We start from the raw sequence: 27,867 nt of genomic DNA on the forward strand, positions 1-27,867 counted from the left end.
AAAATTTTCTTTTCCTTGAAACCCCACTTATTGCGTTCCCTGTTAAATGAAGTGGAAAACTTATTCTAATCTCAAGGACGTCATTGCATGCCTCAGGGGTTGGCCTTCCCTTAAATTTAAAAACCAATCATTGTCTTTAATGGAACAAACTTCATTTTGGCTTGCAATCAAGTCACCAAATATGAGTAATAAAAGAAATGATATTTACAATCGTGAAATGCACAAATATAATAGTATAATACTACCTTAATCCTGACATTTACCTAAACCTCGAGGACGTCACAGCCTATGTAGACCGAGTGCCCTTATTTTTTTTTTAAATAAAAGAATTTATATTCTACTCCGATCTTATTTTTAAATGCCATCTCCAAAGTCCAAACTTCAAACTATGAAAATTATTTTACTGTTGCATTATCATAATTTTGATGATTTGGTCATCCTATTATAATAGAGTATTGCTACTAAGATATTTGAAACTTACTGCTTAGATGACATTCTTAACGTGACACTACCACGTAGTGCCACGTGATTTATTAAAAGAATATATATTCAAATTAAAAGAGCGTTTGAAAAATTGAAAAACAAAAAGAAAGAAGACTGGAATTCTAGGTTTTCTTAATATTTTTTGTATTTTTGTTTTTAATTTTTTTAATAAACCACATAATATTACATATCAAGAGGGCTATCTGAATGGTAAATTTTAGATATTACAAAAAAAAAAAAATTGTAAAAAGGGAATAAAGTCTAATTTTTATTCAAAGCATGCAAGTCATGGTAAATCAATAACACTAAACTAAAATTACGTCGAAATTTTAGAAATTATTAGAGTATAAGAGCTACACTACTTGGGAAGAAGTGGATTTCATTCACGTCTTCCATATGATCTCTCAACTCAAACTTTTATATTTCTATTTTAATTTGTTTTAATAAATTACGTGGGAACGTGTTAAATAAAATAAAGTTAGTGGTATAAAAAGATCACATATTATCATTTCTCTAAGACATCGTTTGGTTACGCAGTTCAGATGAGATGAGATATTTTATTAAAAGTTGAATAAAATATTATTAGAATATAATTTTTATTTTAAAATTTAAAAAAATTGAATTATTTACTATGTTTTGTGTGAAAGTTTGAAAAAATTATAATGACGAGATGAGATGAGATAAGATGATTTGGTGTATCCAAACCGAACCTAAATTGTTTAGCGCCAAGCAGCTCGTAAAATTAATTAGTTTGGTTTGGTATATATCTTATCTTATATAATCACTACAATTTTTTTTTAAAATTTTCACATAAAATATAATAAATAATTTATTTTTTTAAATCTTAAAATAAATATAATATTAAAAAAATTATATTTTAATAATATTTTATTAAAGTTTAAACTTTTATCTGATTGTAACAAACGATCCTAAATGCTTATAAAGTCTACGGATCCGAGTTGAATCTCTACCAACACTATAAGAAATTAGGTTTTTTCCAGCGCTCAAAATCGTCGCAAATACCCCTGTTAATCACTACAATTGAGCATTTTCAGCGATTTCTAATTTGCTGCATATTCAACGAAATTAATGTGCCTTTCTTGATCAATTTAAGCAATAGGAAAAAATCGTTACAAAAACTACTATTTTCAGCGATTTTTCTACGTTGCAATTGTCCAAAAAATTGACGAAAATAGCCATTCCGTTCACTTATTAAATCGTTGAGAAAAAGTAATTGCGGCGATATATCGTTGCAAAGGTGATAAAATCGCTGCAAAAGACTTATTATTTTTCCCAGCGATTAAAAATTATCGTCGCTATATTGTAGTCCCAAAGGTTACTGGCACCAAAATAAATTATTTTCGGCGATTAAAATTTGCCAGAAAAAAGTTAAATCGACGAAAAAGTATTTCCGGCGATATTTACTCGCCGAAAATGGTTTTTCAAAAAAGAAAAAAAAAGCACAAAAACAGAGATGAACTATACCCAAGCTGGATTATCAACGAAAATAAATGCTGAAATGAAGATATAAGTTAAAGATTCAAGCATGAAAAAGAAAATAAGAACATTTACACAAAACAGTAACATAAAAAAAATTATATGGGAAGAAACCATAAATGAGTGGAGTTAGTGAGCGTGAAAATGTGAATAGCATTGGAAGTTAATAAGTGATGTTTAATTATCACTTACGAATACACTGCATATATGACTTTATACATTGAATAACATCAACTATCACATATACATTGACAAATGAAGTTTCAAATTTAGCTTGCAACAAGTTTACATGTAAATGGTAATGTCATTGAAAATATGACATTACAAAGCTATTAGTCCAATTTATATATTAAACTTTTTGGCATGGTTACTTAGTATTTAACATTTGATTTTATTTACTTCTCTACTGGAGTTATTTGAGTTGTTCCTCAATCTGAATCTCTCTAAGAACTGGTCATAGTGGACTATATGCTTGTTTGAAGGGAGCACAAAAACCCAACAAGCTTACATGCCTTACTTAAGGTTTTAACCCTCTGATTTACAAGACACACACACACACACACACACACACACACACACACACACACACACACACACACACACACAAACAAATAGCACAATGAAGAGAATGACACGACCCATTAGCTATAATTGATTTCTGAATAAGACAGAGAGTAATCATTTACCTGCATAACACACATCCACTAAGGTCAGCTTCTATGTTTTTGACAATTCGGATGCATCTCTTGGTTATTTGTTTGATGGGATCCACTCCAGAAATCCTTCCAGCTGCAACACCTTTTTTTGAACGCTCCACATATTTTTCTCTTCAGAACATTTTCTAGCAATATGACCAGAACAGTACAACATTCTGCATAAGTAAATAAGTTGGCACATCAAACTCTACCACACCAAACTCAACTTGTATGTGGGGGTTCACCACTTATTAATAAAATCTTCTTACTTAAAAAATAAACAAAAAGTTCTACAAGAAACACACAATGGGATCACAAAATCTGAAACAACAAATATATAAGTTCATATGCTTAAGTATATTTGAGTAGAACAGAGGAAGAGAAAAAAAATCAATTGCTACTTGTCCTTACCAAATTCATCCTGCAACTTTCTTTTATGATGCACATTAGGAACAATGTTTCATCATAAAGAAGCCTTTTCACCTAAGATTTAAAAAGTTTGCTAAGAAACATATAACAAAACAAGCCAAATACAATCAAATATGTTCATTCAATCCAAATAAAGGAGAAATTTCTTTATGAGATTGTGAGAACAGAACTTGGTTTTCTAATTAGTTTCTTTATCAAATTTCTTTATTAGTTTTCTAATTAAAATGCAATAAATCTAAAATGAAGATAAAATAAAAAGATTAAAAGAAATCCATTTCACCTTGTTAAATAGAATGCCCAACAGAGCAAGTTGAGCAGCTTTATCTACATCAGCATCGTCAAAAATTACAAGGGGTGACTTGCCTCCTAATTCAAGTGAAACCACTTTCAAATTGCTTTTTGCTGCAGCCTGCATTATTTCACGTCCTATTTTCGTGGAACTAGTGAAACTGACCTAAATAATGAGAACAAGTACTAGATTAATATATATTAAAGATGCAACTGAAGTAATATAGAAGTGGCCCTAGACTTTTCCAAAATATTTAATAATTAAAAAAGATATATCAAAGTAATTAAATACTAAAAAACTACCCCATCAATGTCCATATTAGAGCTAATGGCAGCACCAGCAGTCGGTCCAAATCCCGTGACAACATTTAGAACTCAGTTTGGGATACCAGCCTTAACCATTAAGAAAATTAGTACAAAATGTATAAGGAGAAAAAATGAAGAAGAAATAAGGAATATATGGCATATTAGTTACAACCTCTTACTGTTTGCTTATGTTCTCCTTAGAATTTCTTCATTTCTTCCTACATAAGACTCCACCATTGAATCCCCTCATATGCTCATGATTAAAGTTAATTGGTCAGTAGCTAGATAATTGAGCCTGTCGCCTGCAGCAGAGGAAATAATTCAGCAATAAATCAATTTTTAGTATTCTCTGTTCTCTTAACATTTCAACCTCTTATTTTTCATTTTCTCTTCCTTTATTCCATCCCTCCATCTCAACCTCAAGAGGTGACATGAGAAGTACCAAGTGAACTCAAATTTCAACCAAAATCAGCTCTAAGCAAAAATTGTATGTTCTTGCTCAAAAAAGCAATTGCACAAGTGGGAAGCACAAAACCAAACTTACAAATGATGTAAAAACTAATAACAAGTGTCACCAAGCAAGTAAAATATCTAAGATGTAAAAACTAATATGTAAGAAACCAAGCCAAATAACAAATAATTCATCAATGAGGGGCCCTATTTTGCCAGCTTTAGCAAGTTTAAGGCTTGAAATATACTTCCTGAAACAATGGATATAAATGTCTAAGGTCATGAATAAAAGCATGGCAAATAATGCACACACATTTGTAAAGCATAAACAAGGTTTGAATCTACCAAAGGAACCCAATGATAAAGCTCATTCAACTCAATGATAAAGGATTAATAGAGAATAGCAAAAAGTTGCACTAAAAATGGTGAATTTGAAAAAGGTTCACCAGTTAATCATCTCTCAAAATTCTGTGGACAACAATTTCCCTTGTACCGATGGCCATCTGAGTTTACTACTTATGGAACTCATAAACATGTAACTGGTACACTAGACTTATCAATGTCATAAAAACTATCCAAGTTCCACAGCAAACAATCCCATTAACTGAATAGAAAAAAATATTGAAGCCAATCAAATATGGAAAGCTCACAAATGAGTTTTAAGATTCAAAGAAAATCTTAAAATACAAAGGACAAGCTTAAGAGACCATCTGAATCAAAGCAACCTAAGAACTAATAAGAATTTCTTCTTAGATACACAGGCCATAGCTAAAACAATAAATCAAGAATTAAAAAAAAAAGAACCCATGCTAGAAACCATACATACAGTGAAACAAATGCTCCGCAAGAGTATCATTAGGCATGTACTTAGCAACCAGCAGTCTCTTATCTCCATTATAGCAATACCCAATCAAATTGGCAAGCCTCAGATGCCTCATCTGCCCTACTCCCCATGCCTCCTCCTCATTTGGTGGCAGTGGGTTGCAAACAGAGCAAGGGAGAGAGGGAGGGCCTCGGGCTGTTAGGCTAGGCGTAGAGGAGAAAGGGCTCCGACAGAGGACTGGTGACGTCGTTGAGGTGTGGGTGGTGGTGAACGGAGCCCCCGGCGACGGCGATATAGAGAAATCTGAGAGAGAGAGAGAGAGAGGTGAGGCCATCAAGAGATTGGCGTGGGGGCTGGGGGAGAAGGAGGGGATGGCTGTTGAGGTGAGGTCGCGGTGGCGTGATGGGGCCGTTGGCGACGGGCTGTGCGCGGCGGAGGCTTGAGGGAGAAAAGGGACTAGGGAGAGAAAGGGGGAAGGGGGAGAGACAGTTGGAGGGAACGAAAGGAGGGGAAAACCTAACGCGCGGGTTTTAAATTTAATGAGCTTTTCCGGCGCTTTTGACTCGCCGCTAATAAGTTTAAATGTGTGCATTTGTTTTTACAGCGACAATGTTCACCGCAAATAGTATGTAATGCGACGATTTTATTTAATCGACGAAAATTTAATGCCGTTACAATTTATACAACATTGTTGCGACGACACAAATCGCTGCAAAAGGCACAAATGTCGCCGCAAAAAGTAATTTGTACATTTCCCCTCATGATTTCCCAACTTCGCACTGAAAATTAAACGACGACTTGAAAATTGCCGGAAATAACCTCTATTTGCGGCGATTTTTTTTTTCGAGAAGATTTTAAAATCGTTGGAAAATGTTTGATTTCTTGTAGTGCAATAAATAAAGATGAAAAAAGCTACTTTGTCTCCCCGTGCCTTTGTCCACTCAATAAAGAAAATGAGAAAAGAGATTCATCCTCGTACAGATCATCAGTTTTGCTGGCTTTTTGTCTTGCAGCTGGGGCCTGGGGGTTGTGCTTTTGGAGTACTACTATCTTTGAGAGTCTCTCACTTTTCGTGTTCTTCCCTCCATCAACCCCGGCAAGCCAACAGAATCTCTTCGCTGCTCGTGTCCACGTACATCTCTGTTGCTTCTTTTTTTGTGTGTTTATCAGCTCATGACAACTTGAGCGATAATCGAGAGTTTAAGATTTGAGTGGTTATAATATATTTACCCAAAGATGTCTCATTTTTTTCTGAGCTGATATTGAAAGTCGATGATCTCTTGTTTGATCAAAGGTAGGAACCTCAGTTTCTGCTCAGTTTGAGCTATTATTTGCAATTTTAAATGAGGCCAAATTCTAATTTGATGATCTAAGAAATATCTATTAAAAATTATTGACAATTCTCAAGGCATCTGTTAAGACTGGTCATTTAAAAGCATTAGCCGGTGCCAGTTATATATAAATTGTGGACAAGAACAAGAACAAGCGTATAAAAAATGAAGGGAAATATAAAAATTAGACTAGATTATAATATATATATATATGCGCATTATTTTTTATTTTGGGTCAGAGCCTTGGCTTTATAACCTTGATGGGTTTCTTTCTTCAATTATTTATTCCTTGGACAAACAGATGAATATTGATCGTTTTGTGCTAAACCAGTCAACAATGAGCTCCTCAAGTGCAAGTGCTGATGACTCATGCCTTGGATGGGCAGCAAGAGATGAGTCTGGAGTTCTATCACCATACAACTTCAGCCGCAGGTATGTTTATTTAATCCGATGAGAGGATTGGTCTTGATCTCAAGGAATGAAAACAAGAAACATCCTGTATGTAATATGCATCATAATCTATAAAGGGTTGTTATCCATGAATTTGAATCCAGCCATTCATAATCATTAATCATCTTCAATGGGGCCATAATAGATCAAAACCATGCATTACTTTAATGGAAAGGATAGGCCACGGATTTTGTTGAGGTGTCATTTTATTGTCTTGGATGTTCATGATGGAGAAAGTAATTTACTTAAATTAATATAAATTATTTGAAAAAATAAGCTAGAAGTGAATCTTAGATTTGGATTTCTCATATCATGAAGTTATTGATAATAATCATCCCATATATGCCTTTCTATAAATTTTGGGGGAACTATGACAGAAAATTAATTGAAATTTGCGTCATGAATACATTTTGCTTGTTTTTCTCCTGTTTAATTAACATGATATTCTTATCGATAATTAACGTTGGAAATCTTTCTCAGGACTCTTGGAGTTGACGATGTTTCAATAAGAATTACACACTGTGGAGTTTGTTATGCTGATGTAATTTGGACAAGGAATGGACATGGGGATTCGAAGTATCCTTTAGTGCCTGGGTGAGTGGATTAATTGTATATCACGAGTAGTTTTAGGTTTCCTTGAACTAATGTATGATCTGTAATTGCACACCAGACATGAGATTGCTGGAATTGTAAAAGAGGTCGGTTCCAATGTTCACCGCTTCAAAGTTGGTGACCATATTGGAGTGGGAACCTTTGTCAACTCATGCAGGGATTGTGAGTATTGCAATGATGATGAAGAAGTTTATTGTGCAAAAGGAATGACACTCACTTTTAACGATGTGGATGCGGATGGTACTATTACAAAAGGAGGATATTCAAGTTATATTGTTGTGCATGAAAGGTAAGCTGTGTTCTCTGATGCTATTTTCTTCTTATTTTCCTTCGAATATAAAGTTCACGATTATAGAATAAAATATCAACCCCTTCCAGTTACTGCTGAATGCATGATGATATTTCTCATATTTGCATATAAGTAATTACATCTAAAACTCTCAACCTCATCTACTTGGGAAAAAGGAAATAATATTCTAAGTTCAGGCAAACTAGAGTTGACATGATAATGTGGAAGTTACTTGCCAATTTATATGACATTTGTTTCCTGGGGATGTTTCATGGAAGTTGTTAATGTTGGTAACATAAGGCCATGGGATCTACGCCATTGTCAGAATTAATTGCCAATGGCTGGACATGATAAGCTGGATATCAATTTTGGTGTTGGAATACATGTTGTACCAAAACCATCCAGAAACACACTCAAACACAAGATAGAGACAATATGTAAGTGGTTCGGCAACTTGCCTACATCCACTGTAACGGAAACAATATATTTCGAAATTTCTTCAAAATATACAAACTCTAACAAAACTATCTCTACACTGCATTCTTTGGATTTCCACACACATTTCGTTTACAACTGATCTCCTTTTATAGGAGAAAGCTCAGGGGACAAACTAATCTACAGCCACCACTATTGACAATTTGAGACACTTGTTGGGAGATATTTCTGATATTTTGGAGACACCATAAATGCTTGAGGACAAGCTTAATTTATGGTGCAGCTTTACAAGACAATTTCACATTCATATTCACACATTGGGTTGATATTTAACAATCACCCCCTCCACCCATGTGTGTCATATTTAAAGCTGCTGCAAACTGATGCTTCCTTCAAATGATTTCACCCCCTCGTTAAAATACTCATTATATCTGCCATGAGAGATTTCCGCTATCAAATGCGCCCTAAGGCACCAATGCACCTGAAGGTGCTCAGCAGTGTGAGATATTGATTAATTCCAAACAGTGTTGGAATTTGATCCCTGTGACGACTTTCGTCAACATATCTGCTGGATTGTCTTCAGTGCCAATCTTCTGAAGTAGAATGTCCCCTTCATCTAATATCTCACGTATGAAGTGAAAGCGGACATCTATATGCTTTGTTCGAGAATGATACACTTGGTTCTTGGCCAGATGAATTGCACTCTGACTGTCACAGTAAACGGTAACCTCTTGCTGTTTAAAGCCCAAATCTGTTACCAGTCCTTGTAACCAAATGGCTTCTTTCACGGCTTCTGTTACAGCCATGTATTCAGCCTCTGTTGAGGATAGTGCAATTGTAGACTGCAAGATAGATCGCCAACTAACTGGTCCTCCAGCCATAGTGAACACATATCCAGTTGTCGATCGTCGTTTGTCAAGATCACCAGCATAGTCTGAGTCAACATATCCAGTTACTAGACTATCTTCATTCTTCTCAAACTTTAAACCAAGATCTACGGTCCCTAGAATGTACCGTAGAATCCATTTAGCCGCATGCCAATGTGTCTTTCCAGGATTATGCATATATCGGCTAACTAAACTGACGGCCTGAGAGATATCAGGTCGTGTACACACCATGGCATACATTAAGCTTCCTACAACACTTGCATACGGGACATTCTTCATATAGTCCCGCTCTTCATCACTTTTAGGAGACTGCAATGCACTAAGTTTGAAATATGGGGCCATTGGAGTACTTACAGGTTTCGTCTTCAAGTTCATGTTGAAACGTTGTAGTACTCTCTCAAGATACTGCTTCTGAGTGAGGTGAACTGTGCTTTTCACCCTATCTCTATTAATCTCCATCCCCAATATTCTTCGTGCTTCTCCTAGATCTTTCATTTCAAATTCTTGACTCAATTGAGTTTTCAATCGATCTATCTCCACATTGCTTTTACATGCAATCAACATGTCATCTACATATAAAAGCAAATATATGAAAGATCCATTTGCAAGTTGTTTGAAATACACATAGTGATCGTATTGGCAACGAGTGTATTTCAAGCCAATCATGAAGTGGTCGAGCGTTTGTACCACTGCCGAGGTGACTGCTTCAACCCATAGAGAGATTTCTTCAGTTTGCAAACCCATTTTTCTTTACCAGCTTCTTTAAAACCTTCTGGTTGGGACATATAAATCTCCTCCTCCAGATCACCATGTAAGAAAGCTGTCTTTACGTCAAGCTGAGCTAACTCAAGATCATGTTGTGCAACCAAAGCTAGCAATATCCGAATGGATGAGTGTTTTACAACAGGAGAGAATACTTCACTATAGTCAATTCCCTCTATCTGAGCGTAGCCCTTGGCTACCAATCTAGCTTTGAATCGCACACCACTTTTAGCAGCTTGATCATCTTTCTGATTAAAAACCCACTTGCAACCAATTGACTTCTTTCCATTTGGAAGCGGCACAAGCTCCCATGTCTGGTTCTTATGAAGAGACTGCATCTCCTCGCTCATTGCACTTTTCCATTCAGCCTGTTCACTAGACTGTATGGATTCTTTGTAAGTGGTTGGGATTTGATCTCCTTCAGCTGGCAGTGCATACGTCACAAAGTCTGCAAAACGTGCTGGTAAACGTGTCTCTCTTCTCGGCCTGTTTGTTGCAATCGATTCAGGTTGGCTTGGAGATATAGTGACTGGGCTATCAACTTCAAGTTGTCCATGCTCTCCATTAGCGACTCCTGATTCTTTTGGCGTAATAAACTTCACCTTCTGTGACTCACAAGGTGCTTCGCTATCATGGCTGCCTTCATGGGAGTCTTTATGCTCATGTGACTTGAGCATCTCAGACTCGTTGAATGTAACATCTCTACTGATTATTACCTTCTTTGACTCTATGCACCAGAGTCTATACCCTTTTACACCAATACTAAAGCCTAAGAATTTTGCTTTCTTAGCTCTAGGATCAAGCTTACTTTCTTTAGCATGATAGTAAGCTGGGCATCCAAAAATATGTAAAGAGTCATAATCAGTAGCATGTGTACCTTTCCACATTTCAATGGGTGTCTTCCCGCCATTGGCAGCTGTGGGTAATCGGTTGATGAGGTGGCATGCATACGTCACAGCTTCAGCCCAAAATTGTTTACTGAATCCAGCATCCAGTAACATGCACCGTACTTTCTCTAGTAAAGTACGATTCATTCGTTCTGCCACACCGTTTTGTTGCGGTGTTCCTCGTACAGTGAAGTGTCTTACAATTCCCTCTTTTCGGCATACTTCCATGAAGGGGTCTAGAGTGTATTCACCTCCATTATCAGATCTAAGCCTTTTTATCTTCCTCCCGGTTTGAGTCTCGATCATTTTCTTCCAATCAAGGAAGATCTTCAACACTTCATCTTTATGCTTCATCGTGTACACCCATACACGACGAGAATAATCATCAACAAATGTTACAAACCAATGTTTACCTCCCAAAGATGCATTTTTGGTAGGTCCCCAAACATCGGAGTGCACATAGTCAAGTATCCCCTGTGTACTATGAACTGCGGTTCCGAACTTGATCCGCGTCTGCTTCCCTAATACACAGTTTTCACAGAAAGACAATTTTCCAGTCTTGGCACCTTTGAGTAAACCTTGCTTTACAAGTGTTTGCAAAGCTTTTTCTCCGGCGTGTCCCATACGTATGTGCCAAAGTCTGGTGGTGTCATCATCAGTCTCATCTAGCTTCTCACAGACTGTGGAAGCTCTTCCACTAACAGTACTTCCTTGCAAGAAATACAGATTTCCTCGCTTTAAGCCCTTCATAGTCACCTGAATTCCCATTACCACCTTGAGAATTCCATCTTCTATGGTGATTCTGAATCCCTTTGAATCCAGAGTTCCAAGTGAGATAAGATTCTTCCGCAAGTCTGGAACGTATCGAACTTCTGTTAATGTCCTGACAGTTCCATCATGCAGCTTCAGGCGGATGCTACCTATTCCCTGAGTCTTACAAGCATTATTGTTGCCCATAAGTACTGCTCCATCACTCTTTGTGAAGTCAGTAAACCAGTCCCGATTGGGACACATGTGATAGGTACACCCAGAATCCATTATCCATTCATCAGAATGACAAATGAATGATAGACCTGTCAAGGCAAGATCTGCATCTTCATCTCTGTTGGCGACATTGGCTGTGGAGGGTTGGATCTTCTGTTGCCCCTTTAGCTTGGGACAATCCTTCTTCCAATGCCCCTTTTTGTGACAGAAGGCACATTCATCTTTGGCGAGTCCTTTTCCGACTGATGAATCACGTGATGTGGCCCGTGTTCTCGATTGAGAATCCTTCTTCTTTCCTGGATACTTCGACTTTGGTCTCCCTCTTGCTATAAAGGCTTCATTTGATGTATTTAGCTGTACCTCCTTATCTTTTCTACGGTACTCATTATTTATCAAAACACTAGATACATCGTTAAAACTAATCTTTTCCTTCCCATACAAAAGTGTTGTAATCAAATGCTCATATGTATCAGGCAAGGAATTTAATAAAAGTAAAGCCTTGTCTTCATCTTGGATTTCTACATCCAAGTTTTGCAAATCAGCAAGTATATGATTGAAACTATTGAAGTGATCTGACATAGACATACCTTCTCGAAATTGGAACCTGAAGAGCTTCTTCTTCAAGTATAAGCGACTCTCAATACTTTTTGTCAAGTATTTTTCTTCCAATTTCCGCCAAAGTTCACTTGCTTTTGTCTCTCTCATGACAAAATACTTTTGATCTTTGGCAAGGCACAAACGGATTGTACCACAAGCTTGTCGGTTAAGCTTGTCCCAATCCCTTTCCGTCATGTCCTCCGATTTATCCTCTAGCGTAATATCCAACTCTTGTTGGATCAAAACGTCCATGACTTCACATTGCCACATACCAAAGTTATTAGTTCCATCGAACTTCTCAACTTCAAATTTGGCATTTGACACCATGGATCTACGCCCAGAGCTACTAGCATTTCCAGAGTTCCTATCACCTGTAATTTCTCCTTCTGATTCCATCTGAAAAATTACTTACTTCTGTAAAATGAATTTCAAAATTTCAACCGTACGGATGAGTCCGGAATGATCCAAATAGTTGGAAACCACTATTGGATCGTTGAAATCGGACTCCGAATGGCTTAAAACAAGCCAAAAACAGATCTGAAATTTTGAACGGTCCAGATCGAACCGGAACAGCAGGTGGAGCGCGTGGAGCGCGTGGCGAGAGTGGGGGCGCGTGTGGAGCGTGTAACTCACGCGTCGTCTTCCTCTGGAGCGCGTGGGGGCGCGTGAGAGAGTGTAACTCACGCGTCTTCAACCTCTGGTGCGAGTGGAGGCGCGTGGGCGCGTGTGATTCACTCGTCTTCAACCTCTGGCGCGAGTGGGGGCGCGTGGGCGCGTGTGAAGCACTCGTCTTCAACCTCTGGACGAGCGTTGGCGCGTGAATCGCACCTTCCGACCTTCTAGGAGCGCGTGTAAGCTTCTCCGGCCTCCGTTTTTGATTCCGTTTGCGGCAGCGTGTTCGTCTTCTCAAGACGAACCTCCTGGTGTGATCAAAAGTTGATTTGGATCAACTTAAATTTTCTGGATAGCACAAAACCGAAGCTCTGATACCAATTGTTGTACCAAAACCATCCAGAAACACACTCAAACACAAGATAGAGACAATATGTAAGTGGTTCGGCAACTTGCCTACATCCACTGTAACGGAAACAATATATTTCGAAATTTCTTCAAAATATACAAACTCTAACAAAACTATCTCTACACTGCATTCTTTGGATTTCCACACTCTCATTTCGTTTACAACTGATCTCCTTTTATAGGAGAAAGCTCAGGGGACAAACTAATCTACAGCCACCACTATTGACAATTTGAGACACTTGTTGGGAGATATTTCTGATATTTTGGAGACACCATAAATGCTTGAGGAAAAGCTTAATTTATGGTGCAGCTTTACAAGACAATTTCACATTCATATTCACACATTGGGTTGATATTTAACAATACAGGTACTGCTTCAGCATACCTGACGACTATCCATTGGCTTCAGCAGCTCCTTTGCTTTGTGCTGGAATTACTGTGTATGCTCCCATGGTGCGCCACAAGATGAACCTGCAACCTGGTAAATCTTTAGGAGTGATTGGGCTTGGAGGTCTTGGTCACATGGCAGTGAAGTTTGGGAAGGCTTTTGGGTTGATTGTGACAGTTTTCAGCACTAGCTTATCAAAAAAAGAGGAAGCGCTGAGTTTACTTGGTGCAGACAGATTTGTGATCTCATCTGACCAAGAGCAGATGAAGGTAGAATTAGATAACCTTGTTGTAAAGCATCTGTTGCGTTGTTCACATTAGCAATATCGAAATCGATGACATATCCTGAGTGTTGTTGGATTGATGGTTGTCGTGATGTTTGCAGGCCCTGGCCAAGTCCCTTGACTTTATAGTCGACACGGCATCTGGTGATCACCCATTTGATCCATACTTGTCGCTGTTGAAGATTGGTGGTGTTCTTGCTCTCGTGGGGTTCCCAAGTGAAGTCCAATTCAGCCCTGCAAGCCTAAATATTGGTACTTAAATAAGCTTTATGAAATTCATTTACTGTTTTATTTAGGCCTCGTTTGGTTTCACATATGGTCTTAACCGTATTTGTCTCATCTCAACATGTTTGGTTTCACATATGGTCTTAACCATATTTGAATGTACATTCAAATATTATTTAAATATAAATACATTTCAATTAATTATCTAATAATTACAGCTAATTTTCCTTACTTTCTAAACAAAATACAAAAAATAATTCAGCATTTTAAAATTAAAAATAATATTAAAAATAATATTATAGTAATATTTTAATTTATAATATTTTTATTCAATTTTTTCTCAAATTTCTCAAAACTCTATAAAACATTTTAATTCAAATAATTCACATATTTTTTATTTCATCACATCAGTACAGACCAAACAATATTAGTATATATTGTTATTATCATTCTAAATTTATGAAGTCAGTCGTATTACCTGCGTAACACCATTGAAATGACAGTCATTGATTGATATTGTTGTTCCATCAGCCATAAAAAATGATTAGTTTGACTGCCTGCCATGTCATAGGTATTATACTTAAGAGTGTTGCAAGTAGGAATTTGAGAGTTTTTAACATGTGTAATGAGCTGCATGCATGTGAATTGAACTTTTGGCAGGAATGAGAACTGTTTCTGGTAGCATAACCGCTGGATTAAAAGTTACACAAGAAATGATAGACTTCTGTGCTGCTCGTAAAATTTACCCAATGATAGAAGTAATTCCAATTGAGTATGCAAACGAAGCTATCGAGAGGCTACTGAAGAGAGATGTGAAGTACCGGTTTGTGATTGATATTGAGAAATCCCTTAAATGAACTGCTGAAGATCAAATGAGGAATACTTCTTCTAAATGCATGCCTTAAAAGCCCACAGTGGCTAACTTTGATTAAGTTTTTCGGAATTTACTTGTGTATTAAAAGGCATCTGGGTTTGATCTTCTGTATTGTGCAAGTGGGCAGCTAGCCTAAAATAAGTGAACTGGGCGTAGAGTGGTGTTTTGTGACATGGATGATTCATTAAAAATTAGAAGTTTGGACTACTAAATTCTTAGTCATTTTGTGTTGTTTTCATGTATGCTTGCAGGGCAAATCTATTTGGCAATGGATTTGTTTTGTCTTGTTTACAAGAGATTTAAAAAAAAAAACCTTCCTCAACCAGAACAGGGAACCAATTACCTCAAACATTGTTTTTGGGATATACACTTCTCATATTTGTCGACATTTTGGCACCCATTAAAGGTATATAAAAGTTTATACACTAATACTTATTCATCGTTATCGAATTCACTTTTAAGGAGTTGTTGGGTGTGCAAACTAGCACACCGCATTAATAGCATCACAATCCGAGTAATACGTCACATTAATGGCACTGTTAGAGAAGCATGCCGCATTTAAATGATTCTGACAAAAGAAACAATGAAAATGACATAGGGTCCATAAAGGCAGGTACAATCTGTTCTCCCAAACTCTTGGTATAAATAGTAAATTTCAGGTACGAAAACATCTTTCTGATCTCATGACTCACATTATTTATAAACTTTTACAATACTCTACTGATTTTGACATTGGAGACTCTCTGGCCGCAAAGCCGCCTTCTCCCAACTGCTTTCTTTTTTGTTTTCGTAAGTCCAATTTTAAAGATCTGAGTTATTAGAATCTAACTTAAAAATATATGAAACACGATATTAATACTATTAAATGAACTGCTGAAGAAATGAGAAATGCTTCTTCAGAAAATGTGCACGTTGAAATTTGAATGCATTCATCACATATTTAAACTCAAAAGCCCATAATGGTTGGCTTTGATTAGGTTTTAGGAATCAGAAATGCTACTTACAACCGGCGTGCGCAACTTTTGCACAACCGGCTGACAGAATTGGGTCCCACCATTTCCCTTTCCTTTACCATCTCCTTTTCTTCTTTTTTCTCCGTCTCTTTCTCTCCCCTTTCATCTTTTCATCTTCTCAAATAGCAACACCACCTCTCAACTGGAAGCATTCTATTCCTGAGAAAAATCTAACAGAAGTGATCCTTACAAATCTAACACAATCCTCAAATGGTAGAATGGATCTTCTATTACTCATGATCTTCAAACATTTGATGCAAAAAAATTCATACTTCCAGGTTTAAACATTACATAAAACTAAAAATAAAATAAGAGGTTCTTCAAACTTAAAAACTACAAATCATGCTTCAGCCAAGCCTTTGCTCTTGTGGTACAGACGGACAAGACGGATAATTGCTGTTCTTTCAGACCATACAATTCAAGCTGTTTCCCTTCAATGGTCACTTTCCTCTGCTCCACTTCCTTCACCAAACTCAGTACAAGCCCCATCTCAGTCACATTGCTCAAATCCTTGTCATGTATCAAAAACTCAAATTCTTCAGACCATTTTTTCCCAGCTAAACTTGGTTTCAAGTTTCGTTGCCCTCTAATTTTGGTCATTGTATTCTCTTCCTCTTCTTCATCCTGCAATATGTAAAAACTGTAAATTTCTAAAAATTCTTTGTGAACTTTTAACATATTACGCGCGCGGCGCATGTATGTTTGAGAGAGAGAGAGAGTACTAAAAGCATCGGGTTTTTGAGATTTTCTTCCTCCTTCTCTTGGATCTGTTGCTGCTGGAGATCTGATTCATGGGTATCTGGGTTCATGAAAGCACCACCAAAATGAGGCACTATTTGTGAAACTGATATGAATGGGGAGAGAAAGACCGAAAGATGGAGAAAAAAGAAAAAAAAGGAGATGGTGGGATCCAGGTGGGACCCAATCGTGTCTGCCGGTTGCGCAAAGATTGCGCAGGCCGGTTGTAAGTAGCGTTTTTCTTTAGGAATTTACTTGTGTATTAAAAGGCATCTGGGTTTGAGCTTCTGTGCTGTGCATGTGGATAACTACCCTGAAATAAGTTAATTGGCGTATAGTGGTGTTTTGTGAAACAGTACGTGAGGACTATATAAAACATTTTGGTGACATATTTTTCGGTCTAGTTTGTTTTTAAAATACCTCATATCATATAATCATTATAATTTTTTTAACTTTTAATATAAAATAAAATAAAAAATTTAATTTTTTTAAATTTTAAAATAAAAATTATATTAAAAAATATATTCTAATAATATTTTATTCAACTTTTTAACTTCCATCTCAATTCAACAGGACAGATTTGAGGGGTGAAATGAGAATTTTATATTTTATTTTAAAGTTTAAAATATTATGTTTTAATATTATTATTGTTTTGAAATTTAAAAAATTATATTAAAATTTAAAAAAATTAAATTATTTATTATATTTTATATAAAAATTTTAAAAAAAATATAATAATAAAATAAAATAAAATAAAAATTTTATATTTTATCTTGTATTTCAAGCCTACACTTAATGTTTCAAAAAATCTGGGAAGGGGGGCCGGTGCCAACTACCCTTCTTAGTTCTTAGAGTTCGGCTGGGGCAGGTGACACCTAACGGCCTTCTTAGACGCGGTTTGATAATAAATTGAAATAAGATAAAAATTAAAAATTAAAAAAATTATTATTATTATTTTAAAATTTTAAAAAATTAAATTATTTATTATATTTTATATAATAATTTTAAAATTTAATAAAATTTGATAAAATAAAACACTTATTATATACGAACATGCGAGTTAGATACAACAGGAAAAGTGTAAACTTCATAAAAAAGGACGTCAGCGCGTTCGTCAGTATTGGCCTTTCAAATTTTAAACTAATTACTATCATTATTAAATAAAGAAATTATACTTCACTCTTTAAATATTATTTTCAATTTACGTGGCTTCATATCATTTATATTTATTTTATAATAATAATAATTTTATAATTTAATATATAATATTAAATCATATCAACTTACAGATAAGAGAAATGTTACAAAAAAACTCTTATACCACACAAGTCTATTACGTGATTTGTTATTTATTTGTTTTTATTTAAATACACACGTATTTAAATATTAAGATAGAAGGAAAAATGATAAATGATAGAGATGTATGGTGTAAAGCTTTTATATAGAATTTTTCTTTATAAATTTATTTTTATAAAATATGTTTTTGAGTAAAATAATTTTTTATTTTAAATAGAATTAAATTTATAAATGAGAAATATTTAATTTACATATAAATTTTAAGTAATAAATTTTATATATAATTTAGAAAAATTCTACATAGAACCCTTACATCACATACATCTATTTAATTAATATATGATTTATCATTTTTATCCTTTAGTCTTAATACTTAAATATGTATGTATTTAAATAGAAGGATAAAAAAAAAAACAAATCATATATTGATTAAATAAATATGTGTCGTGTAAGACGTATTTGTAACATAATACCATCTATTAAATTATAATCTTTTAATTTTAAAATAAAGTTGATATATTATGTTAAATCAGGTCAAATTACCATTTGCAGGACAACGCATTTGAATTACCACGAGGTTTAAATTGTACCCCCATCAATTAAATATCAATTATCTAAAACAATCAGAAATTTGAAAAGCAATCAATTATCCAAAAAAATGAAAGTAATGGTTGATTTTTGTTTTTTGAAAAATGCTAATTGAATAGAGAAAATGGAGCGATTGTTTTTTTTTTTAATTTTTTCTAATAATTTAAAAAGTAATTATTAGTAAATTGATTTTTTTTAAAAAAATATTTAAGAATATATAAAAAATATGAAAAGAGAAAAGAAAAATAAAAAAAGTACATCTGTATTTGTTTTGCTGGTAGCACCATTCTCGATCTCCTATTTTTATTCAAATTTTATTATGTAGATATAAGTTTACATATAAATCTATATATTAATATTATTATTATTTTTATATTTTAAATTTAAATTAATATTATTTTTAATAAAATTTATTTTTTGACCAATTATATTAAATAAATATACATATTAATATGTTTTTTTCATCGACAAATGGATCGATGTTTGTATCAAGCTATTTTTGGTGGTGCTGCATGATGATTCCGGCCTACAATTGTGGGGTTGTCGTAGAATGACGAACAAATGATACTAAAGGCGGAAAAAACTAAGGACAGGTTTGGAGGTTGGATGAGAATTTTGTGTTTTGTTTTAAAGTTTAAAATATTATGTTTTAATATTATTATTATTTTAGAATTTAAAAAAAGTGTATTGAGATTTGAAAAAATTGAATTGTTTATTATATTTTATATAAGAATTTTAAAAAATATAATAATAAGATAAAATGAAATGAAAATTTTATATTTCATCTTATACTCCAAACCTGTCCTAAAAAATGATACAGACTATTATTGTACATCCTCCTGCTCCATGACCTGCTCGTAATTTTGACATTGATATTCGATTGGGCCCTACAATTGTGGGGTTGTCCAGAAATGATACTAAAAGCCGAAAAGATTAATAAATGATACAGACTATTTATGTTGCGTTTGGTGGGCAGTAAGTCATTGCAACAATAGGGAAGTATTTTTTTTAAATTTTAAAATAATAATAATAATATTAAAAAATAATATTTAATTTAATTTTTATTTTAATTCATCTCAACTTAATTCAATATTTAAACGCACTCTCGGTGTTCGGTAGAGAATTTTGTGGAACGTCCATTAATAAATCCAGGTCCACGCACTGTTACTATCTATAAAAGGAGGAGATTGGCCGTGTTGCCTTGGTTTTTGAAGAGTTGGGACTTGGGAGTGTATCTCTAAACTCACCAGTCTCAAAGTGTTTTTCCTCCATCAATCCCAGTAAGCCTACATTTACTCATAATTCGTGCACTATGTATTTATTAAAAATAAATAAATAAATAAATAAAATTATATATAGTTAGTAATGATGAGTAATATTTTTCTTCTGAAATTCTCAAAAATTAACTGTACAGCTTAGAAGTGGGAATAATGCTTTATAACGTGCTTCATTGGCTTCTTTCCCCAGTTATTTTTTCTTTGGAAAAAACTCATGATGATGATGATTGATTGTTTTGTGCAGAAACGGTCAACAATGAGCTCCTCGTGTGAAAATGCTGACTGCCTTGCATGGGCAGCAAGAGATGAATCTGGATTTTTATCACCATACAAGTTCAGCCGCAGGTATATTTAATGGCAGCTTGTTTGGGAGTAGAAGTCTTAAAAATTAATGTACCTAAATAATAAATAGTTTTAAAAGTTCTTTAATGAATAAATTAAATTATTAAATTAATTTGTAATGCGTTTTGTTTGATTTTGTGCTGTTTTGGATGATATAATTCCAACTCAGGGCTCTTGGAAGTGACGATGTTTCGATAATATATAATTACACACTGTGGAGTTTGTTATGCTGATGTAATTTGGACAAGGAATGGACATGGGGATTCGAAGTATCCTTTAGTGCCTGGGTAAGTGGACTAATTCATGTATACCATGCATGGGTACGTAGTCTTAGGTTTCCTTGAACTAATGTATCTGTAATTGCATGCACACCAGACATGAGATTGTTGGAATTGTGAAAGAGGTCGGTTCCAGTGTTCACCGCTTCAAAGTTGGTGACCATATTGGAGTGGGAACCTATGTCAACTCATGCAGGGATTGTGAGTATTGTAATGATGGAGACGAAATTTATTGTGCAGAAGGAATGGCATTCACTTTTAATGGTGTGGATGCGGATGGTACTATTACAAAAGGAGGATTTTCAAGTTATATTGTTGTGCATGAAAGGTAAGCTGTGTTCTCTGATGCTATTTATAACTTGCCAATGTATATGACATTTGTTTCATGGTGATCATGTTGCATGGAGCAGCTTGTTAATGTTGGTGACATAACGCTTAAGCTGGCTTCCCATGGATCTATGCCATTGTCAGAATCGCCAATGGCTGGACATAAGTTATAGAGGGTTATAAACATTTTCTTTATCAAGTAGCTAGCTAGGTCTGTCTGCTCAACATCAATATATACATCTGCTTGCTTGTGATTCATGTGTTTTTAGAGCTTGCATGCTTCTGGGAAGTGGATACAATTTTCATTGATGAGTTTCTTTTGACAAGTTACTGTGATTTTGACCTACTAGCTAGATTGGCACTCGAGGAATTTGTCAAGGTTTTACCACTAATAATTACGGATATCAAGTAATTTGGTGTTGGAATACAGGTACTGCTTCAGCATACCTGACGAATATCCATTGGCTTTAGCAGCTCCTTTGCTTTGTGCTGGAATTACTGTGTATGCTCCCATGGTGCGCCACAAGATGAACCTGCAACCTGGTAAATCGTTAGGAGTGATTGGGCTAGGAGGTCTTGGTCACATGGCCGTGAAGTTTGGTAAGGCTTTTGGGTTGAATGTGACAGTTTTCAGCACTAGCTTATCCAAAAAGGAGGAATCCCTGAGTTTGCTTGGTGCCGACAGATTTGTGCTCTCATCTGACCAAGAGCAGATGAAGGTCTAATTAGATAACCTTGTTGTAAAGCTAGCTTATGTTGTGCTGTTCACATTGGCGATTTCGAAATCGATGACATATCCTGATTGATGTTGGATTGATGTTTGCAGGCCCTGGATAAGTCCTTTGACTTTATAATTGACACAGCATCTGGTGATCACCCATTTGACCCACACATGGCGCTTCTGAAGACTGCTGGTGTTCTCGTTCTCGTGGGGTTCCCAAGTGAAGTCAAATTCAATCCTGGAAGCCTAAATATGGGTATTTATAGAAGTTTTATGAAACTAATTAAGTAACTTTTACTTTGTTTGGACATTTAGAGTATATTTTTGTGAATAGTAGTGAAATGATTTGAATTAAAATATTTTATTAAATTTTGGAAAAGGACAATAAAAGTTAAATAAAAATTATATTATAAAGTTTAAAAGTCATGTTTGAATATAATGTTTGAATATTATTTTTATTTTAAACTTTGAAAAAATTGTATTAATTTTTTTTTTAAATTTGTAAAAGTTGTAATGATTAGATAAAAAATTAAAGATTTAAAATTAAAAGGCATCTGGTTTGGCCTTCGAGTAGGTATCATTCTGGTAAATTGCGAGGTACTCCACCTTCATGAATGCATGCTCTGATCAATAAAATGCATGCCATCTATCTATAATTTAATTAAATAACTACTGTTGCAGTAATTAATAGATAATTATGTTTGCAAGTCAGATAAGTACTAAAGACTCACTATATCAAAAGAATAATAATAGATATTTAAATATATATTATATGATAAAAAGCATCTATCGGGTATGAACACTAGTGATGAATTTTTAAATAAAATTCTATTGGATTATAAATCATTGTGTAAATATAATATTTATTTTTAGCTTACCTTGGAATTAACCACTATAATTATAAAGAAAAAAAAACCAAAATATAAACTTTTATGCTAATTGAATATCAGACTTCCACATCAAACGTGTATTAATGTGTTAATAAACTAGCTTATAACTAAAAATTTTCAAGCGAAAGACGAAATTCTCGTCTAAATTTATAATTTTTTATCTTGCAACATTTCGCTTTCAAATAAAAATAAGATCTCGATTGCTCTAGACATAGAGTACTATAATGCATACAATAAATGATATTTTTCATAGGATGTGGAAGTATTTTTTTATAGGGTGTGAGATGTGGAGTAGTACTGAATAGTCATGACTAATGAGAAAATTTTTTATCCGATGAGAGAATTGGTCTTGATCTCAGCGAATGAAAACAAGAAAAATCATGTATGTAACATGCATCATAATCTATAAAGGGTGGTTATAATACATGAATTTTAATACTGCCATTCATATATAGAATCAATCATCTTCAATGGGGCCATAGATCAAAACCATGCATTACATTAATGGAAAGGATAGGCCATTAATTATTTCTACTTTTAGAAATGATCTCACTTAAAATTTCTTTTCATGGTAGTTGGATTATTCAAAATCGAAAAGTATAGGAAGTCATGTACGTGAGCGAGTGGCCCCGAGTGTTTGTTCTAATCTCAACTTTCATGTCAACATGTCTAATTCCATACTCTATGCTTTGCTCAAATACAAATATCCGGTTTCATTTTTTTAGAAAGAATCATGTCTTATTCTAGTATGAGAGATTATAACTATGCAGCATGCGCTAGATGCCACAAAAGTTTTTGATAAATGATTTGTACAAGTCCCAATAGAGATTAAGCCTCGGGTAATAAAGTGGATCCCATCATGAAAACGTGTAAAAAAAAAAATTCTTTTTTAGTGAGATCCAGATTTTTACAAAAAGACTGTACGAAATTTATCTATTTAAAACTTGTATCTATGATCACTAGTAAACAAACTTCATGTTACGGTACACGACTTGATCTTGTCTGTTGATAGCTTGACATGACTCTGAGATCTCCGAACATATAATTTATTTTGATGTTTTGAGTAATGTAAGTGGAAATCCAGATCACAATTGTTTTCTTTGGATCATGAAAGAAACTCCATTTTTAAGCAAGGAGCGAGTTTTATTTGACAAGTTTTACAGCGTGTAGCTGAAATTCAATATTCTATCTGCAGTTGGACGGTTCTCTGATTAATTTGTTATTGAAGGTATAAATATATAACTTGTATATATATGAAATACTTTATTGTTTAACATGCCTCCTCCATCTCAAGCCTTTTTCTTACATTTTCTCTTACTGATTGGGTGACAGACTGTTTTTGAGATAACTTAAGTTCGAATAAAGAAAATGACACTTGAAGAAAATGACAAAAATACAATTTTATAATCTTTTGATAACTCTATTATGAATAAATGGTATCTTTATAATATTATAAAAATATTGTCTGTCTAAAACAATATTTGTAAAAGGAATAGAAGCTCCTTGACAAGTGAGCAGTCAACTTTACTAGCTACCATGTAACACGTTTATATAAAATAAAAATACATAAATATTAATCTTAATTTAAAAATAAATCATAAGAACATAACTAAATATAAAATTAAATTTTAATAATTGGTACATATAAAAATATAATTCTAAAAATATAACTTAATATCTGTTTGAGATTTATGACGACAATGTTTCATGAAATATTTAGAATTTTTTTTCTTTATAGAAACTGTCAAGTACGTGATCTTTTAGAAAACAATATGCCATTTCGGTATTTAAGCTAGTTTGTAAAGTTTTATGTAAAATCTAGATGTCTTCATGTCACATTAGTACGTATGTAATGCTACAATTGAGACATTAAATAATTTTTTTCTTGTTCAATGATGATTGAAAGATACAACCTCTCAACTTTTGTTTTCATATAGATTATAAATCTTAACTGATTTTTCTTGTGTTTTCACTTTAGATTTCATATTACAAGGCCTAATATTATTGTATAATAAAAAATGTTGGGATCCATGTTAATAATTTAATTATTTCTCTTAAATTTATTTTAAATTTAATTTTGGTGGCCCACATCCTTGAAAATAAATAATATATAGAAACTATACAAAATTTTGATACTATAGCAAAAAAATTGAAGAAATACAGTTTTATGTATATTAAAAATTTAGACAGTACATGGGAATTATAAACTTTTTAGTTGGGGGAGGGGGTTGTGTTTGGCCTGATCTGTTTGAAAACACAGTTCTTATCATATATTTTTAAACTATATTATTATTATTTTTATTATTATTCACAGATCATATAAAACATATTGTTAATATCGAAACGGAGCAGCAGACATCTATCTATCTCAGCACGCTCCCTTACACCAAAAGGACTGGCAGAATGTGTAAGATACCACAAAGACTTGAAAGAATATTAATCTCACTTCTACGATGAGGACCTTCGAGAAGAAGAAGAAGAAATTCAACTAGATTTTGCATCCTTACAAGTGTGTACTCCACACTACAAATACTAAACCCCTCTGAACATCTATAATGGGCCAGAGGCCAACTTAACCAGATAATAAAATGAGACAGTTCAAGCAACTATAATAAATCGTAAATGGGTCTTGGCCCGACTCCAGAATAACATTCACATAAAAGAAATGGCCATAGGATCACATACAACAAAGGGACTGAGCCCAACGACTAAACCTTTATTACTCAAACTCAAGCCCACAATGCCTTGGTCCACTACTGTGATGTATTGAACTATGACGAACCCTCTCCCTTCAAAGCTGGGCAAGGTGGGGTAAACTGAACTATGAAAAGAATTGCTACAACATCATCAACCGAACCCACAACTGCATCTATTCTAAAAATGCATGTGTTCACATATGGGTTATTGTACTTGAATTCCGTAAGAATGCTTTCTAGTATGGCCATTAAGCCCCGACACCAGTATTCTTTGCCACTGCTTGATTGACACTCAAGGATTTCTCGATAAAATGTAGCTTCACATTTTCATACTGCACAATTTCTTGTACTGTTTACAAAGAATATCTTTTAGTTCAGTGAAGACCTGAACAAGTTGGTTCTCAATTAAAGCTGAAAAACTAACTAAAATAGGAAAACGTCCAATAGATTCTGGTATGAGAACCACAAGAGCAGAGCATAACCTTGCCCAGGTTCCATCCTTGAGGTTGTTCTTAATTTGTCCTTATAAAAAAGCCATGGGGGAGGCACATCCAATAGAAGAACAACTGACACCCATACAATAGACTTTGAAGAATAGAGGCAAGTCGGTTGTTAACTTCAGGGCCCCATGGGATTAGTCGAGGTGCGCGCAAGCTAGCCCAGACACCCACGGTTATCAAAAAAAAGAAAAAGAAAGAAAGAATAGAGGCAAGTCAAGATCCAAACTACCTTTTGTCCAATTTGATGATCCCCAGGCAGTCCTCTCACTAGAGCCAAACCCACAAAAGTTGTTACAACCATATAACTTGGATACATCATCCCATCCTCACTCCCATAATGGTAAATGCTGGAGTAATAGTAAAATTGATTTTCAATGTGACATAGCAACAATGCATGGCCTATTAAACTAATCCTAGTCAAAAAGCATAGTTTTGAGGGCAAAATAACCAGACTAAGAACAACCATGTCCAAGACAACATTTGCTATTATGAGTTTACATGAATATATTAAGTACAAGCCCACCAAACAAATATTAAGATCCCAATAATTGTGTCCCACAAACCAGGTAACCATTAAGCTCCCAAGCACAATAGTGGCAAAATATGATGGCAGGCTCTTCTTTGTGAAAAATCGAGCCAAATAAAAACCAGTAATGGAAGGCAGTGGCAGGAACACGATAGGAAATCCCATAAAAATTGTATAAACTTGTCCTACAAGCCCACTTGCTTAGTTCAATAGAATCTTGGGTATTCCATGTTTTTTTTAACAAAGAGCCGGTAGCCATATGGTAGTGGCACTGTCCCAAGTTTATTAATAAACCCTTATTTATGACGGAGGAATATCGTGGTTACAAGCCAAGTATAAGGGAGTTTACAGATAAGAAAATAAAAAACCTCCCAAATACAAACAAACCAAAACCGAAACAAAAGAAACAAAAAGACAAACAATCTAAACAAGCCTAAAAAAAAAACTACGAATAAATCTAACAGGCCTAAACCAAAACATGAAAAAAATCTAAACAAGCCTAGAAAAACCAAGAACAGAAACAAGCTAAACAAGCCTAGAACACAAACTAATGACAAAAATACGGAAGGCCTAAAAAATCCAGCCACACAATACCTTTTAAACCGGGGAAGATCTTGGTTACCATTATACGTGATATTCATCCCCATTTCCCCATCTATAGCAAGAAAATCCACCGCATTGTTACCTTCCCGAAATTGATGAGCCACCACAAAATTGATCCCCTCAAACTCCTTTTGCAAAACCTTCAAAAAATCCCAAAGATACCATAAAGTACATTTGCCATTGCGAAGCCAATCAACAACAATTTGAGAATCACTTTCAATAATTACATTGACCATATGGAGTTGTTTGCACAGTCTAATACCATCCAGAATTGCTTTCACTTCGGCGCCATTATTCTTACCAACCCCATAATAAGCAGAAAACGCTCCTTTAACCATACCATTCCAATCTCTAATAATGCCGCCCCCTCCCAAGTTACCAAGATTGCCTTTGCAACTCCTGTCGCAATTAATCTTCAACTAGCCCGTAGGAGGCCTAGACTATTTAACAATTTTACCAGGTCTCATAGAAGTACGAGGCCTCTCCAAATTAAATTCTTCCAAAATCTTCAAATCATGCATGGATAAGTTACTAAACGAGTTAAGGTTATTCGCCAATGACTTAATCCACACCCGAACTCTTCTCCAAACAGTCACAGCCAAATCATACTTACCATCCATTCTAGCCTTACATCTTCTCTTCCAAAGGCACCAAGTGATAATACAAGGAATTAAACCAATGAGAGTACCTTTAAAATATGATTTTTTTTTTAGCATAAGAAAACCAAGCAACTACTCTATTTTTCCACGATAAACTGCGTTTACAAGGAATACCCATGGGTATTCCGTGCTTGAATACTATTTCGTATCCCAACAAAGACCCAAGGACCTTCACTGGACATACAGCCTACTTCACCCCCATATTTTTCTTGAAGATACTACCCTGTATTTAGAAGGCTAATGCCATTGGCTATTCCCATTAACATATTTTGTTGGCTCTTACAATTCATTCGCACATGACTTATTTTTATTCCTCTATCAAAGGGCCAATGAGGTGTAAATACACTCATAATTGAATAGTACAATTCTTAGTTACCAAAACTTTATCTCTCTTCTGCAGTATTAGGTGCATTATATC

General features: G+C 34.6%; 2 protein-coding genes and 1 pseudogene across 2 annotated transcripts; 2 read left to right on the top strand and 1 right to left on the bottom strand.

Annotated features, from left to right (window-relative positions):
* Nucleotides 1–6,611: 6,611 nt before the first annotated feature.
* LOC108992460 (probable cinnamyl alcohol dehydrogenase 1) lies at nt 6,612–15,202 on the top strand. The gene is made up of 6 exons (XM_035685760.1): nt 6,612–6,734; nt 7,233–7,346; nt 7,423–7,653; nt 13,594–13,882; nt 13,998–14,148; nt 14,782–15,202. Exons 1-6 carry the CDS (start codon nt 6,640–6,642, stop codon nt 14,976–14,978), a joined length of 1,077 nt encoding a protein of 358 aa, XP_035541653.1. The 5' UTR covers nt 6,612–6,639; the 3' UTR covers nt 14,979–15,202.
* A 1,113-nt stretch (nt 15,203–16,315) lies between these two features.
* On the bottom strand, nt 16,316–16,817 carry LOC108993260 (protein CHUP1, chloroplastic-like). Its single transcript, XM_035687724.1, has 2 exons — nt 16,731–16,817; nt 16,316–16,632 (listed from the first exon to the last, which is right to left on the bottom strand). Exons 1-2 carry the CDS (start codon nt 16,815–16,817, stop codon nt 16,342–16,344), a joined length of 378 nt encoding a protein of 125 aa, XP_035543617.1. The 3' UTR covers nt 16,316–16,341.
* Nucleotides 16,818–20,156: 3,339 nt separating this feature from the next.
* Nucleotides 20,157–21,866, top strand: LOC108992436 (annotated as a pseudogene).
* Nucleotides 21,867–27,867: the final 6,001 nt, after the last annotated feature.

This window comes from Juglans regia, chromosome 2 (assembly GCF_001411555.2).
Source record: "Juglans regia cultivar Chandler chromosome 2, Walnut 2.0, whole genome shotgun sequence".
NCBI lineage: Eukaryota > Viridiplantae > Streptophyta > Magnoliopsida > Fagales > Juglandaceae > Juglans > Juglans regia.